The sequence below is a fragment of the Chlorocebus sabaeus genome, chromosome 8 (genome assembly GCF_047675955.1).
Source record: "Chlorocebus sabaeus isolate Y175 chromosome 8, mChlSab1.0.hap1, whole genome shotgun sequence".
In the NCBI taxonomy this organism is placed as follows: Eukaryota; Metazoa; Chordata; class Mammalia; order Primates; family Cercopithecidae; genus Chlorocebus; species Chlorocebus sabaeus.
The window spans coordinates 58,220,321-58,238,461 of NC_132911.1; the positions used below are offsets into that span (position 1 = coordinate 58,220,321).

Consider the following 18,141-nt stretch of genomic DNA (forward strand, 5'->3'; position numbering starts at 1 on the left):
AATGAGCAAACCAATGTTTAAAAACCCATTTCTTTTTCTTTTAAGACTCCAGCCTGAGCACCTGAGCAAGACTTTTCATAGTGGTGAACAGAGCAAGAGTTGTGCAGTGGTGCCATCATAGCTCATGCAGCTTTGAACTCCCGGGTTTAAGCAATCCTCCTGCCTCAGCCTCCTGAGTAACTAGGACTACAGGTACATGCCACCATGCCCAGTTAATTTTAAAAATATTTTTTGGCCAGACAAGCTGGCTCATGCCTGTAATCCCAGGAGTTCAAAAACAGCCTGGACAAAATAGTGAGACCCGGGGTTGCCAAACATGGTGGTATGCACCTGTGGTCCTAGCTACTTGGGAGGCTGAAGTGGGGGGCGGGCTTGAGACTGAAAAGTTGAGGCTGCAGAGAGCCTTGACTATGCCACTGCACTCTAGCCTGGGTAAAACAGCAAGACTCTGTCTCCAAAAAAACAAAAACCAGTCCAACAAACAAATAAACCTTTTGTTTTTGGTAGAGAAAGAGTCTATGTTCTCCAGGCTGGTCTCGAACTCCTGATCTCAAGGGATAATTCCGTCTTGGCCTCCTAAAGTGCATTAGCCACCGTGCCAGGCCCCAAAACCCGTTTCTTTTCTTTTCTTTTTTGAGACAGAGTCTCATTCTGTTACCCAGACTGGAATGCAGTAAAACAATCATGGCTCACTGCAGCTATGACCCCCAAGCTCAGGTGGTTCTCCTGCCTCAGCCTCCGAAGTAGCTGGGCCCACAGGCATGTGCCATCACACCTGTCTAATGTTTTTTATTACTTGTAGAGACAGGGTCTCCCTATGTTGCTCAGGCTGGTCTCAAACTCCTGGGCTCAAGTGATCCCCCACCTTGGCCTCCAAAAGTGCTGACATTACAGGTGTGAGCCACCACATCCAACCAAAAACCCACTTCTTAAACACTTTGATTAAATGCTTTTGCTTCTCTGTGTCTGCAGCCAAATGCTACACAGGAACCAAGAACCAAGGGAAACTGCCCACACGGACTGAGAGAAACTTCTCCTCACTAGTTTCACTATTGCTGGTCCCAGTTCCTACATTCTGATCCTTCTCAATCCTCTTGCATTTCTGTGTGTGTGTTGGGGGGGGGCGGGCAGGGGGACGTGTGTAGATAGATACCAATCAGTTACTTTATCAGATTTCATATACAGTAATTTTCTTTTGCAGACAGGTTCTATACCTACACATCAAGCACGTAAAACTGATAAAAGACAACAAGAGGCTGGGCACGGTGGCTCACGCCAGTAATTCCAGTAGTGTGAGAAGCAAAGGTGGGCGGAACACTTGAGGTCAGGAGTTTGAGACCAGCCTGGCCAACATGACGAAACCCCATCTTTATTAAAAGTACAAAAATTAGCTGAGTGTGGTGACGTGCACCTCTAACCCCAGCTACTCGGGAGGCTGAGACAGGAGAACCGCTTGAACCTGGGGGGTAGAGGTTGCAGTGAGCCAAGATTGTGCCACTGCATTCCAGCCTGGGCAACAGAGAGAGACTCCATCTCAAAAAAAAAAAAAAAAACAAAAAACAAAAAACAAGGCAGGGCGTGGTAACTCACACCTGTAATCCTAGCACTTTGGGAGGCCAAGGCGGGAGGATCACCTGAGGTCGGGAGTTCGAGACCACCTGACCAACATGGAGAAACCCCGTCCCTACTAAAAATACAAGATTAGCTGGGCGTGATGCACATGCCTGTAATCCCAGCTACTTGGGAGGCTGAGGCAGGAGAATCACTTGAACCCAGGAGGCAGAGGTTGCAGTGAGCCAAGATTGTGCCATTGGACTCCAGCCTGGGCAACAAGAGCAAAACTTCGTCTCAAAAAAAACCAAAATAGGCCGGGAGCAGTGGCTCAAGCCTGTAATCCCAGCCTTTGGGAGGTCAGGCGGGCAGAGCACGAGGTCAGGAGATCGAGACCATCCTGGCTAACACGGTGAAACCCCATCTCTACTAAAAAAACACACACAAAAAAAAACTAGCTGGGCGTGGTGGCTGGCGCCTGTAATCCCAGCTACTCGAGAGGCTGAGGCAGGAGAATGATGTGGGCCCAGGAGGCGGAGTTTGCAGTGAGCCGAGAATACGCCACTGCACTCCAGCCTGGGCGACGGAGCGAGACTCCGTCTCAAAAAATAAAAAATAAAATAATAATAATAATAATAATAAAATAAAATAATAAAAACAAAGACGAGAGACTGAGGAACTATCCCAGATTTAATAAAACTAAACGGATATAATTTAGAAAAAATTGCATAAACTTTATTAACAACCACTGCTTAAGCCCACCTTTGACTTACCTCTTTTAATATAGTTAATATAGTTAATATGTTTAATATATATATTTAATATAGTTAACACAAATACCAAAAACAGTGTACGAGACATTAACATAAACACGAGCAGTGCATGATCAATTTTGGGAAAATATTGAGAAACAAAGTTAAAATCGGCAGTAGCCTTAACGTCCTAAATACCTCAACACGGCTGGGCGCGGTTGCTTACACCTATAATCCCAGCACTTTGGGAGGCCGTGGCAGGTGGATCACCTGTGGTTGAGAGTTCGAGACTAATCTTGCCAACATGGTGAAACGCCGTCTCTACTAAAAATATAAAAATTAGCCAGGTGTAGTGGCATACACCTATAATCCCAGCTACTCAGGAGGCTGAGGCAGGAGAATCATTTGAATTTGGGAGGTGGAGATTTCAGTGAGTCGAGATCACGCCATTCCAGCCTGGGTGACAGAGGAAGACTCTGTCTCAAAAATAAAAAATAAAAAAGGCCAGGCACGGTGGCTCACGCCTGTAATCCCAGCAATTTGGGACACTGAGGAGAGTGGATCACCTGAGATCAGGAGTTCAAGACCAGCCTAGCCAACATGGCAAAACCCCATCTCTACTAAAAACACAAAAATTAGCCAGGTGTGGTGGGCGCCCGTAATCCCAGCTACTTGGGAAGCTGAGGCAGGAGAATTGCTTTGAACCCGGGAGGTGGAGGTTGCAGTGAGCCGAGATCACACCGCTGCACTCCAGCATGGGCAGCAGAGCGAGACTCTGTCTCAAAAAGGTATGTGGGCCCCTCCCCACCAGAATTCCTGATTCAGTAGTTACCGAATGAGGCCTGAGAATCTGTATTTCTAACAAGCTGTCAGGTTCTCTCCTCTTCCAGGGACCGTACTTTCGACAACCATTGCTTTAAATCAGTGTTGACAGTTAACCTACCAGGTTCCCAAGAACAGAGGAACGATTTGTATTTAACCAACTATGCGTATGGCAACATGTCCAATACTGCATAGTTTATGATATGTAACAGGATAGAACACATGCAAAGGCCTTATAGGAGGTGAGGGACAATCTTAACTCTTCGTTAACGAACTTCACATTTTAAGTTCTTATAACAAATTGCTATTTTTTTTTTTTTTTTAATTTAAGGTCTCACTCCATTGCTCAGGCTGGAGTGCAGTGGCATGATCTTGGCTCACTGCAACCTCTGCCTCCTGGGTTCCAGCAATTCTCCCACTTCAGCCTCCCAAGTAGCTGGGACTACATACACATGCTGCCATACCTGGCTAATTTTTTTTTTTTTTTTTTTTTTGGTAGAGAAAGGGTTTCACCATGTTGGCCAGGTTGGTCTCAAACTCCTAACCTCAAGTGATCCTCCCACCTCAGCTTCCCAAAGTGCTAGGATTACAGGCATGAGCCACCGTGCCTGGCCACAAATTGCTAAATTCGAAAGGAAGAAAAAAAGCATGCAAAGGAGAATGAGATCAAAATGAGGGCCAAAATAAATCTATAAAATAAATGTGGTAAATAGAGGAAGTAATCATTTGAATCTCTAATTACTACCTCTATTATCAATTTTATCAGTGCCTACCCCAGCAATCCCATTCAATTAAACTTGTTAAGTACAATATAAATAACTATTTATTTATTCAATGTCTTCTACCTCTCAAATGTTCAAGAAATCTGAAAAAAAATTAGAATACTTGGCTACATACATTTACTAATTCCATTTGATTAGAAAACAAAAAAAGGAGTGTAGATAGGGGAACATTAGACGGGGGGAATTGATGCAGGAAGTAAAACTATGACTTTCAATATAAATAAATGTCTATACTGTGAAGTACCTTTCTTCTCTTGCTTCAGGGCTGTTCTGTGATGTAATTGCAGGTTCTTTTTTCTTTTCGTCAAGGTCTTTCTCAGTTGATGGCCCATCTGAAAATTATGAAATCTCTTAAGTTGCTAGCATTTGTAAAAACTAAAATACTGCATGTTAACAGGCTATTTGCACAACAACATGAACTAAAACCCTAAGTTTCCTACAAGTAGATGAAGTTTGATTAAGCTATTAGCATATGTACTGTTTTTCACAATGCAAGTTCAGTCAACACTTCCAAATAAATTCCCTCATTTGGTGGCAACTACAAGTTCATATGCCATGGGAACCTAAAGGGAGGAAAGTATATGGAACAAAGAGATGGGAAGAATATGGAAATATCTGCACTGCTACTTTAAAAATGAAAGCACAGGCCAGTGAAGTGGCTCACGCCTGTAATTCCAGCACTTTGGGAGGCTGTGGATCACTTGAGCTCATGAGTCTGAGACCAGCCTGGGCAACATGATGAAACTCTGTCTCTACAAAAAATACAAAAATTAGCTGGGCTTGGTGGTGCACACCTGTAGTCCCAGCTACTCAGGAGACTGAGGTGGGAGGATGGCTTTTGCCTAGCAGGTGGAGGCTGCAATGAGCCAAGATCACGCCACTGCATGCCAACCTGCGCGACAGAGCCAGAACTTGTCTCAAAATAAAGCCAAATAAAATAAAAATAAAAGCATAAAGCATACACAGCAATATTGTTTTAATAAATTTCCATAAAGTTGGAAAATTTAAGGTGGTATCCAAAATATAAACATTTCTGGTATGGGTAAACAAAAAACACTTTCATAGAAAATACCTCAGGATGAGTAAGACCTACCCAGCACCTTCTCTATCTTAAATGATCTATAAAGTAATACAGAATGCACAAGTTTTAAGACCTAAAGAGGTGGCTGGGCATGGTGGCTCATGCCTGTAATCCTAGCACTTTGGGAGGCCACAGCAGGCAGATCACGAGGTCAGGAGATTGAGATCATCCTGGTTAACATGGTGAAACCCCGCCTCTACTAAAAAAATACAAAAACTTAGCCAGGCGTGGTGGCACACACCCGTAGTCCCAGCTACTCAGGAGGCTGAGGCAGGAGAATCGCTTGAACCTGGGAGGCAGAGGTTGCAGTGAGCCGAGATCGTGCCACTGTACTCCAGCCTGGGCGACAGAGAGAAACTCTGTCTCAAAAAAAAAAAAAAAAAAAGGGTAAGCAATGAGATATTATGAAATAATGTACATAAAATAGGTTGAGTCAGTGCAATATTTTAACAGCCAAAAGAAACATTCACTTTTAAATCAATCAACACAGCCTTAAATTTTAAAACTGGTGCCTGCCTGGGGTCGGATGTGGTGGCTTACACCTGTAAACCCAACACTTTGGGAGGCTGAGGCAGGTGGATTACTTGAGATCAGGAGTTTGAGACCAGTCTAGCCAATATGGTGAAACCCTTATCTCTACTAAAAATACAAAAATTAACTGGGCATGGTGGTGCAGACCTGCAATCCCAGCTGAGGCTGAGGCTGGAGAATCATTTGAACCTGGGAGGAAGAAGTTGCAGTGAGCCGATATTGTGCCACTGCACTCTAGCCTGGGCGACAGAGTAAGACTCTGTCTCAAAAAAAAAAAAAAAAAAAATTGGTGCATGCCTGTAGTCCCAGCCACTCAGGAAGCTCAAGCAGGAGGAACGTTTGAGCCCAGGAATTTGAGGCTGCCAGAAGCTATAACTGCACCACTGCACACCAGCCTGGATGACAGAATGATACCCTGTCTCAAAAAAACAAAACAAAAACAAAACACACAGCCTTGAAGCTAAGTTCAGAAAACGTTTGGGTCTACCGTATAAAGTACACCAGTTAACTACGTTTTGCTCCCTACATAAGCAATAAAGGCTACATAAATAATTTTTTCAATTCTTCACATCTCTCTGTATAGAATATAGAAGAAACTATATCCAACTGGATAGCAGGATCACCTAGGGAGCCTTTAAACATATCCTCATGCCAAGCTCCAAACCAGATCCATTCAATCCAAATCTCTGGCAGTGAGGTGCAAGCATCATTATTTTTTAAAGTTCCTTAGACAGCTCTAATATATAGTTATCTGGATGAGAATCACTGATAAGAGAAAGGTTCAAATCACAACTGGAGAACTCATCTTGTAAAGCTGAAGTCTGTCAAACCTAAAATACAATTCAAGCCCTCTGATAAAATGTGCACATACACTTTAGTTTTCACATAATTTTGCTGCTCCTTGTTATTCTCAATAGTTACCTTGAAGACTCAAATCCCAAAGATGCTATAGTATTGTAACCCTGAAAACAGAAGTAATGACACATGGCAAGGACTAACAAATGGTCCAAAAGTAATAGGGTAGAAAGCATTTAAAAGGGAAAACTGATGTAACAATGAAATATGATCCAGCAAGGATCCAATGCTGCCAAAGGGACACAGAACTATCTCACACACTGCTCTGGCACAGTGAATTAGTACAATCCTTTTGGAAAGCACAGCAGTAAGAGGCATGAACAGCCTCAGAAGCATCCCTACTATCTGATATGGTGTTGTGGGCAACACAGCTCAGCTAGCAGGGAAGGAAGTGCTCCAGCTCTGGACTCCAGCTGTCTGCAATCAAGTCCCAGCTTGGCTATTCACACCGATTCAACTGTGTGCAAGGTATTTAACTGCTCAATGCCTCAGATTCCTCATCATAAAATGGAGATTATATTGGAACCTACCAAATTGGATTGTTTTGAGGATTAAATGCATTAATACAGGTCAATGCTTGACATATCTTAAGTATTCAAAAATGTGCTACCTAGTAGCAGTAGTAGTAAATGTAGAAATCTAGCTAACAATGTAAAGAAAAAGCTTTAGGCAGAAAGATGTCCATCAAGACATTAGTTACAACCACCACAAAGTTAAAAACAATAACAAATCTAACAACGGGCAAGTGATCAACTAAAATAGTATAGTCAACTGAATAAATTATTCTGAAACCAATAAAAATAGTAGTTATGATAAAAAACAAAGTATTTTCATTAAAAAAGGTAATATAAATTAAGTACCCACACAGCATAGGTAAAATTATAGTAGCGGTAAAATTTATGCAAATTAAATTTGAACAGTAATGTATTACAATCCATTGCACAGAAAAGGAACCTGCAAGTCTACACTAACAGATAAATAGCTAAGGGATAAAAAGAAGGTTGTTGTTTTTTTTTTTTTTGAGATGGAGTCTCACTCTGTTGCCCGGGCTGGAGTGCAGCGGTGTGATCTTGGCTCAGTGTAAGCTCTGCCTCCTGGGTTCACACCATTCTCCTGCCTCAGCCTCGAGAGTAGCTGGGACTACAGGCGCTCACCACCACACTCGGCTAATTGTTCTGTATTTTTTTAGTAGGGACAGGGTTTCGCCGTGTTAGCCAGGGTGGTCTCGATCTCCTGACCTCGCGATCCGCCCGCCTCAGCCTCCCAAAGTGCTAAGATTACAGGCATGAGCCACCGTGCCTGGCCAGAAGGTTCTTCTTCTAAAGAATGATGATTTTATAAGTACTGAAGCAGAGGAGTCAGAAAAATCACAATTTTGCAACTACCACTACAAAGACTGGTTTGAGCAAAAAAATCAACAGATCCTAAATTGGGAGGGGAAGAGAAAGATCTGTTAAGGTGTAAGACAGTTTCAGGATCTTAAAAGTGTCTCCCATAGAATGGCTATTAGCTACAAGAGGAAAAACAATACACTATACAGTGTAGCTTTGACTGGATTCTCAAAATTACCATCAATAACTCTGGATATGATACCTTGAGAAGGACATAACATGCTTACATAGTATTCCAACTGTGAATGTACAACCTGATCTAATCATGAGAAAAAAGCAGGTACACCTCAAATATGGAATATGCTATTTAAAAAAAAGGATGGGCCAAGCGCGATGGCTCACGCCTATAAATCTAACACTTCGGGAGGCCGAGGCAGGTTGGATCGCTTGAACCCAAGAGTCCAAGACCAGTCTGGGCAACATAGTGAGACTCTGTCTAAAATAAATAAATAAATAAATAACAAAGGAGGGCAGTGGCAGATGCCTACAGTTCCAGCTACTCAGGAGTCTGAAGTGGAGGACTGCTTGAACCCAGGAGCTGGAGGTTAGCCTAGGCAACATAGCAAGACCCTTATCTCGACACAAAACAAAAAAAGTGGTGGGGAAGGGGGGGAATAGGGGAATAAACCTGCTTCAAGGATCCAACTTAAAAACATGGGAAATTCTACCTTGAATATATTTCCTACTTTACTTTTAAACCAAAATCCAATTCTACTTTGCATTCATTACAACTGGTCATTTTCTGCATATTGTATAACATATCCAAGTTCCGTTTTTTTTAAGCTCATTATGAATTCGATAAAAATCTCACTTTGCATAATTTGATAAAACACTCACTTTGCATGAAAGTATTTTAAAATACACATTAGTGATAGTTACATGAATGTATACATTAGGATAAAATTGCTCAGAAGGACACATGCCCCCACGCATACACTAGTGCCAGTAAAAACTGATGAAATCTGAATGAGGTCTGTAGATTGTATCAATGTCAATTTCCTGGTTGAGATTCTGTATATGAGAGTTATGCAATATTACCACAGGAGGAAGCTGGATAAAGGGTACATGAGACCTTTCTGTACTTTTTTTTTTGGTAATTTTCTGTGAGTCACTTACTATGTCAAAATAAAAAGTTAAACTCCACATGTTCAGGAGGCATACATACTTTCTTCTACAGGAAATGACCTTGCTTCTTTTATCCCTACTTGAGGCAGGGGACCAGGAATGAGGGGGAAGGGGCAGGATATATACACACACACACATAAAATTTTAAAGCATGGCCCACAAGTAATTTTTTTTATTGGGTTTGTGCAATTAACGTGAAAGACAAAATTGCATTTAATTTTCTTTCCTTTCAAATTTTACTTTTAGGAAATATATCAACAAAAAATTGACAATCCCAAAATAAGATTTAAGGGGAGGGAATTCGTATTTGTTGGGCTAGGACCGTATGTACATTTCTTACAGAGGTGATAATTGATAGTGAAATATCACAGACCAAAAACAAAGAAAAAGTAAAATCATGAACCCAAGTAAACAGGTTGGTCTTCAAATGAGAAAGGAACATTTCTGCCTTGGGGGAAAAACAAAGGAGAAGGGGTACTTGTATTCTTCAGAATGTCAATTTCATAAAAGATAAAGAAAAGCTTAAGAATGATTTCAAATTAGAAAACTAGCTATGCGAGGCCAGACTCGGTGGCTCACGCCTGTAATCCCAGCGCTTTGGGAGGCTGAGGCAGGCAGATCACGAGGTCAGGTGATTGAGACCATCCTGGCTAACACGGTGAAATCCCATCTCTACTAAAAAATACAAAAAATTAGCCGGGCGTGGTGGTGGGCACCTGTAGTCCCAGCTACTTGGGAGGCTGAGGCAGAAGTATGGCATGAACTCGGGAGGCGGAGCTTGCAGTAAGCCAAGATCGCACCACCGCACTCCAGCCTGGGCAACAGAGTGAGACTCCAACTCAAAAAAAAAAAAAAAAAAAGAAAACTAGCTATGTGATCCTGAACTGGATCTTTTCCTGGAGGTGAAAAGAAAAAAAAAAAAACTATAAAAAACATTATTGGGACAACTGACAAACCTGAACATAAACCACAAAATACTATACCAATGTTAAATTTCCTAACTTTCTGTTTTTTTTTTTTTGAGACGGAGTCTCGCTCTGTCACCCAGGCTGGAGTGCAGTGGCCGGATCTCAGCTCACTGCAAGCTCCGCCTCCCAGGTTTAGGCCATTCTCCTGCCTCAGCCTCCCGAGTAGCTGGGACTACAGGCGCCCGCCACCTCACCCAGCTAGTTTTTTGTATTTTTTTTTTTTTTTTAGTAGAGACGGGGTTTCACCATGTTAGCTAGGATGGTCTTGATCTCCTGACCTCGTGATCCACCCGTCTCGGCCTCCCAAAGTGCTGGGATTACAGGCTTCAGCCACCGTGCCCGGCCCTAAATTTCTTATACTACGATTCCATAAAAAAATAAGCTTGTAGTAAGGAAATATACACAAGTATTTAAAGGGTAAAAGAGCATGATATATTCAACCTACTTTCAAATGGTTCAGAAAAAAATAATTTGTGTATGTGCAAATAGAGAAAGCAAAAGAGAGAATATGATAAAACAAATATGGCAAATATTAAAAATTGATGATATGGATGAAGGTTACAGCATTCTTTCTATCATCCTTGCAAGTTTTCTGTAAGTCAAAAAATTTCAAAAACCATTTCAGAAGGTATCCACAACCTTTCCCATAAGAGAAAATTCTTCTTACTGAAAGAGTTTATCCAGCTGTGTCAAAAGTTAAGAAAGCCAAATTTGACTAGCCTAAAAGGCAAAAAAAAAAAAAAAAGCCCTAAAGGTCAAATTAACTCCCCTCGCCTTTATTACGAGGCACTGATTTCAGTATATCTAGATTCATTAAGAAAAAAATGTAACCATTAACTAACCATAAAATGTTAATGGTTAATGGTTATTAACCGTTTGAATAAATCTCAACATCATAAATATATGTAAGGGAAGATCAATGATACCTAATAATTTTTTCCAGGATTTGATGAGAGACTTTGCCAAAGATGTAACTTCTTCGTCTGTACTCTGCTTGCGAATAGCATTAACTGACATGCCGATTCTTGTGGACTGCAAGGCAATAACAAAAAAATTATGTATACCAATTTTATTTTAAACAAACTAGTATTTCACCCACATTCTTTTCTTTCCCAGATTCCTGTTTCCATTCTAGAATTTTAAAACTTCAATTATTTGGATCCTTATAATAGCAAACTATATTAAGATACATACATCTTCAGATCAAATACGTCCTAGACTCATTAATGTTCTTATCACCAAGATCTAAAAGCATAAAATTTGCTACTGTAATAAGTCTGGTTAACTAGAAAAATGAAATCAATCTTTCCACAAGGGAGAAGTGAAGATAAATGAGAATAAAATATAAAATGTTGGTATGTAAGTCAGGCTGAAGCAATCATGACTAATACACGCATTTCTTTGTTTCTATACATTCTTCTACATGGATTACTTCACAGAGCACCAGCTGCAAATGATTATGAGGATATCCAAACTAAAACTACCACCTATGGAGGTTTATTCTATTTATTTATTTATTTTCGGGGGGCGGGGAATGGAGTCTTGCTCTGTTGCCCAGGCTGGAGTACAGTGGCGTGATGTTAGCTCACTGCAAGCTCTGCCTCCCAGGTTTACGCCATTCTCCTGCCTCAGCCTCCCAAGTAGCTGGGACTACAGGCACCAGCCACCATGCCCAGCTAATTTTTTGTATTTTTAGTAGAGACAGGGTTTCACCGTGTTAGCCAGCATGGTCTCGATCTCCTGACCTCGTGATCCACCTGCCTTGGCCTCCCAAAGTGCTGGGATTACAGGTGTGAGCCACCACGCCCAGCTATGGAGGTTTAAAAGGCTTTATTTTGCCAGGAGCCAGCATATAATCAGAGACATTAAAATACACTTCACAAAATATAGGTAAAATTTAACCTGTGATAATTACATGCCTAAAATTACACTTAGAGCATCCACATTCATCAATCTTTTTTCTAACAACCCTTCAAAGTTGAGATTATCCCTATTTTTAAAGATGAAGAGATTGGAAGCAACAATAAATAACATACCCAGCATCACACCATTACTAACCAGCAAAGGTGGGATTTTTTTTTTTTTTTTTTCTGAGACGGAATCTCACCCTGTCACCCAGGCTGGAGTGCAATAGGGCACGATCTCGGTTCACTGCAACCTCCACCTCCCGGTTCAAGTAATTCTCCTGCCTCAGCCTCCCAAGTAGCTGGGATTACAGGCGCAGGCCACTTCGCCCGGCTAATTTATGTATTTTTAGTAGAGATGGGTTGCACCCATTGGCCAGGCTGGTCTCGAACTCTAGACCTCTAGGTGATCCACCCACCTCGGCCTCCCAAAGTGCTCGGATTACAAGCGTGACCCATCAGCCCAGCCAAAAGCTGGGATTTTAATCCAGGTTTGTCCACTGCCAAAGTCCATGGTCTTTCTAGCACATCAGTGGTTTCAAATTGTGCTCAAAGAACACAAAAGCTATGACAGCCCAAATATGGATGATTGATAAAAAATGGAAAATCATTTAGTAAGTTCGGGTTGTTAGCAGACAATCTTTCAAACATATGGTCTATGGAAGAAAAAAATAACAGAAGAAATTCTTGGTGGTGAAAAAAAGAAGAGAACCCCTATTGTAAGCTTTATGGCAGAAAAAAATACCAGTACTTGAGGTTTCTTTCTAAATTATTCAATCCTCTCAACAAAGAGACAGATTCAGGATCTAAGTTTTATTCAAGAATTTAGAATATGTGGTTGGCTAGAGTGTCCTGTATCTCTTAGAAAGCTGAGCAAAGCAGACAAGATTGAACAGCAGAAAGATAAAGGGACTCCACAATTTTAAAGCCCCAAATAATTTGGGGTTAACAAGGCTAGTTTACTAGGAAAAAACTCTACTTTTTGAATGTGTGGAGGAAATAACTTACTAGTGTGTTCTGAAGCCTAGAACTGACACAAATGTGCAAAAAAATAAAATGGCACTTTACTAGGGGCTTGCAGGAGAGCAAAGGTGTAAGGAGAGGATGAATAAACTATGTACTGCTGGGTGATTGCTTTTTAATTATCAGAGGATGTTTTGATTACTAAAAAGTCAATGATTATCCCGCTTAGCCCCCAAACAAAACCTATACTAAGAATATATCCGTAATAAACATGCCTATCTATGGAAGGGACTGTCAAGCCAAAATAATAAGAAATGGGGGGCATGGTGGCTCACGCCTGTAATTCCAGCACTTTGGGAGGCTGAGGTGGGCAGCTCACGAGGTCAGGAGTTCGAAACCAGCCTGGCCAATATGGTAAAACTCTACTAAAAAAAAAAAAAAAACAAATTAGCCGGGCGTGGTGGCAAGCGCCTGTAGTCCCAGTTACTCGGGAGGCTGAGACAGAAGAATCGCTTGAACCCAGGAGGCAGAAGTTGCAGTAAGCCGAGATCACACCACTGTACTCCAGCTTCCAGCCTGGGCTACAGAGCAAGACTCTGTCTCCAAAAACAAAAAAAAAGGGTGGGTACGGTGGCTCACGCCTGTAATCCCAGCACTCTAGGAGGCCGAGGCAGGTGGATCACAAGGTCGGGAGATCGAGACCATCCTGGCTAACACGGTGAAACTCCATCTTTAAAAAAATACAAAAAATTAGCTGGGTGTGGTGGCACGCACCTATAGTCCCAGCTACTTGGGAGGCTGAGGCAGGAGAATCACTTGAACCGGGGAGGTAGAGGTTGCAGTGAGCCGAGACTGCACCACTGCACTCCAGCCTGGGTGACAGAGCAAGACTCTGTCTCAAAAAAAAAAGAAAGAAAAAAAAAGAAATGAGGCTGCTGAGGTAGAATGAAAAACAAAGATTTGAAATAAGTTCTTTTTTCCTTTGGGGGTACTATGGAAAAAAATGGGAAAAAAAAGTAGAGGAAAAGATTATGAAGCTATTTACTTGGATAAGCAAGCCTAGAGTTGCCTCTAAGAATTCCCTAGGAATTTTTCCTAAAATTGATATGCTAAGACTTACAAAATGTAATAGATAGGTTATACGAAAGTATTCTGTGCTCAAGTGTCCTTAGGAATTGTGGGATTATAACTGTTTTCTTGACTGCAGGACTAATGAAAGCTTTCAGGACAAACTGTACATTTTGAAACTCTAGCAGATAAAATATGTGCCTTTGCCCATGATTTCTATAGAACATCAGGTGTACAGAAAGACAGACATTACCTTGGAAAGGTGGAAAGTGCATTAAGCAGCCTTAGGGGTCAGCTGCACACTGACGGTAAAGCAGAAAGGAATGAGTACTGAGATCAAGAGACACTGTTAACATCACAGGAAACAAGCAGATTTGGTGTGCTCCAGAAGAAAAGTCTCCTTTGTGATCACTCATGAGTTTTTGCCAAGATGATCTGAAGGTAGCCACTAAATCTTAAGGTAAAAAACATATAGCTACTGTACAGCTACTATAAAACATACATTTAAAACACACATATATAAAAGACAACATAAAAGAAACACACAGCTACTATAAAACATTGTTGAAAGAAATTAAAGATGACCTAAACAAAATTTTTAAATCCCATGTTGATAGACTGGAAGACTTAAATGTTAAGACTACAATACTAATCAAGTCGAACTACTGACTCAATGCAATGCCTATCAGAATCCCATCTGCCTTTAGTGTAGAAATTGACAAGCTTACCCTAAAGTCCACACAGAAATACAAAGGACCCAAAACAGCCAAAACGAAGAACAAAGTTGGAGCACTCACAATTCCCTACAGTAACCAAGATAGCATGGTACTGGCAAAAGGATGGACATGCAGATCAATGGGATAAATTTAAGACTCCAGAAATAAACTCCTACATTTTTCATCAGCTGATTTTAGATAAGGATATCAAGACAATTCATTGGAGAAAAGAATATTCTTTTCAACAAATGGTGCTGGAACAACTAGATATCCACATGTAAAAGAATAAAGCTGAACCTCTTCCTTACACCACACACAAAAATTAACTCAATATGAATAGGAGTAAAGCTTCATTACCTTGGATTAGGGAATAGTTTCTTAAATATGACATCTAAAGCAAAGCACAAGCAATCAAAGAAAAAATAGAATACATCAAAAGTTAAAACTTTTGTGCTTCAAAGAACATCATCAAGAAAGTAAAAAGATAATTCACAGAAAAAGAGACAATATTTGCAAACTCTATGTCTGATAAGGGACTTGTATCTGGAATATATAAAGAACTATTACAACTCAATAAAAAAAAAAGACAATCCAACTTAAAAACGGGCAAAGGATCTGAATAGACATTTCTCCAAATAAGATATAAAAATAACCAACAAGCACATGAAAAGATATTCAACATCCTTAGACATTATGGAAATAAAAATTAAAGCTACAATGAAATACCACTACACCCTCGAATGGCTATAATCAAAGACAAACAGCAACAAGTGTTTGCAAGGATGCAGAGAAAATGGACCCATTTACTGCTACTGGAGATACAAAATGGTACCGTGGCTTGGGAAAAGTCTGGCAGGTCCTCAAAATGTTAAACACACAGTTACCACATAAACCAGCAATACCACTCCTAGGTATCTACACAAGAACAACAAAAACATATGCTCACACAAACTTGTACATAAACACGCACAGCAGTGTGATGCAAAACAGCCAAAAAAGTCTAAACCCATCAACTGACAAATGGATGAACAACATGTGAAATATCCATGCAACTGAAAATTATTCAGCCATTAAAAGGCCTGAAAATTCTGACATGGATGAATCCTGAAAATATTAAGCTAAGTGACAGAAGCCAGACATCAGAGTTCACATACTGTATGATTCCATTTATATGAAAACTCCAGAACAGGCAAATCTATAGAGACAGAAAGATTAGTAGTTGCCTAGGCTGGAAGGAGGAAGACCAGTTGGGGGAATGGAGAATGACTTTTTGGGGTGATGAAAATGTTCTAAAGTTAATTGTGGTGATAGTACCAAAATATACTAAAAAACAATGAATCATACACTTTAAATGAATGAATGGTATGGTATGTGAATTATATCTCAATAATACTGTTTAAAAAAAAAAGAAACATACAGCTATGTTTACTATCCTTTTAATAAGTTCCAAGATGGCAGAGGACCTTGTCTTGTCTGCCACTATATTCAGCATGTGGAATAATGTCTAGCACACAGCAGACACTTAATCATGATTGAATAATCTACTATATATAAAAACTTACAAAACTAGCCCAATCTACTACTGGCCCAAATATTTGTCTTCCTGTTTACTTCCCCATCTTCAACCCATACCCACCTTCTACTCTACTCTCTCACTCTGCTCAAAGTTTCCTGCACTCCTAATTGTAAACTCCCATGGACTCTTCAGATCTCATTTGATTTAACCAGTCTGTTATATTCCAACTCTGTTTTCCCTTTTTCCTAGGTGATCTAACCCACCTCTATGCTATTACTTTCCAAATATCTCCTAAACCTGTCCTTTCTCCTATATTCTAGAGCTGTTTACATATATGGCTATTTAAAATTTGTTAAAATTAAATGAAATTTACAATTCCGTTCCCTAGTCATATTTCAAGTGCTCAATAGCCTCATGTAGTTAAGCACTACCATATCAGTCAACACTCACATCAGAAACATTTCCATCACTGCAAAGTCATACTTGACAGCATTCCTAGGGAAGGCTGCCTTTCATTAACAAATTCCCCTTCTCTCCATTTCTATTGCTATTATCTTAGTTTAAGCTCTCATCACTCCTCACCTGAATAACTTCATTAGTCAACAGGTCTTTCAGGCTCCAGCTTCCCATTTCCTCCAGTGTGCAAATCTGGTCACATACTCCCCTGCCTAACACCTTTCAGTAGTGATGCTCTCAGCATCACATATGAAGCCCTGCGTGCCATACCACCTATGTCTTTAAAATCCAGTATGCAACTAGCTCTCCCCATGTCTTTAACCCTGTATGCAACTAACTCTCCTTTATTTTCACTTCTAAATGCCACACTGCTTCCACATACTGTTTCCTCTGCTGAAATACCTTTCCCAGTCTATCTGCTGAGGGAGAACCTAGTCATCTTTTGAGACGTGATTTCAGCTTTATCACCTACATAACGGCATTCTGCACCTCCCAGATTATGTACTTAGACTGACAAGTAAACTTCTTTGTGCTTCTTCCGACCCTTCTTCTTTCCCCCAGATGAACACTGTATGGACTTTTCTTTGGGTACCTACATCTTTGTTTACATGTCAATTTTCCTCTACTAGAATTTAATCTCAATGAGGGGGGAAAGGCCTGATCTTATTCATCTTTATAAATCCAGCACAATTCTTAATCATAGTAAAACTCAAATGTTTGTTATATAAATACACAGGCTTTCCAAAGAAGGAAACCCAGGAACAAATTAGAGACGGTCATAAATATTAGCCCTATCCAACCTCCACACTCTCTATAACTCTACAAGTACCTGTTAAATAAACATTGGGATTACTATGTTGTTTTTGATGTGGATTTCCCCACATAGGTCTGTTGGGATAAAGTTATGCCTCGGTAAGGGCCTATCTCAAAGGAAAGTTTATTCTTAGAGTTGACTTGCAAGAGAAGTTGCAAGTCAGGAACCTGAACTCAAAAGGTAGGACTTCATGACTTACTTCCTTTCTCTTCCTGGGGTCTAGAGATACAGGAGGAGTTCTTTTTTTTTTTTTTTTAAATACAGAGTCTTGCTCTGTTACCCAGGCTGGAGTGCAGTGGTGCAATCTCAGCTCACTGCAACCTCCGCCTTCTGGGTTCAAGTGATTCTCCTGCCTCAGCCTCCTGAGTAGCTGGGATTATTATAGGCACATGCCACCATGCCTGGCTAATTTTTTTGTATTTTTAGTAGAAATAGGGGTTTCACCATGTTGGCCAGGCTGGTCTCAAACTCCTGAGCTCAAGTGATCCACCCACCTCCGGCTTCCAAAGTGCTGGAATTACAGGCATGAGCCACTGGGCCAGCCTAGAGGAAGAGTTCTTAACCCTTTTTTTGCACCATGGATCCTTCTGGCAGTCTGGTGAAGCATATGGACCCCTTCTCAGAATCCGTTAAAAACAGATTAAATGAAATACATAGGATTACAAAGCAAACCAATTATGTAATATACAATTACAAAATATTTTTAAATGTAAGACAGTAATGTACAAACTCCCTTATTTGTGCGTGTGTGTGTGTGTGTGTGTGTGTGTGTGTTTCTTTTTTATCGAGACAGTCTTGCTATGTTGCCCAGGCTGATCTTGAACTGCTGGGCTCAAGCAATCCTCC

The 18,141-nt window shown here is 40.6% G+C and overlaps 1 protein-coding gene across 2 annotated transcripts in view; it reads right to left on the minus strand.

The window, feature by feature from the left end:
- The window catches only part of TCEA1 (transcription elongation factor A1), a 58,274-nt gene that overhangs the window by 24,531 nt on the left and 15,602 nt on the right, over positions 1–18,141 (minus strand). For both annotated transcript variants that reach the window (XM_073018086.1, XM_073018085.1), the window contains 2 exons: positions 10,785–10,890; positions 4,152–4,239 (listed from right to left, as the gene is read on the minus strand). In XM_073018086.1, the coding sequence (XP_072874187.1) occupies positions 4,152–4,239; positions 10,785–10,890 (194 nt within the window). The remainder of the gene's footprint in view (positions 1–4,151; positions 4,240–10,784; positions 10,891–18,141) is intronic.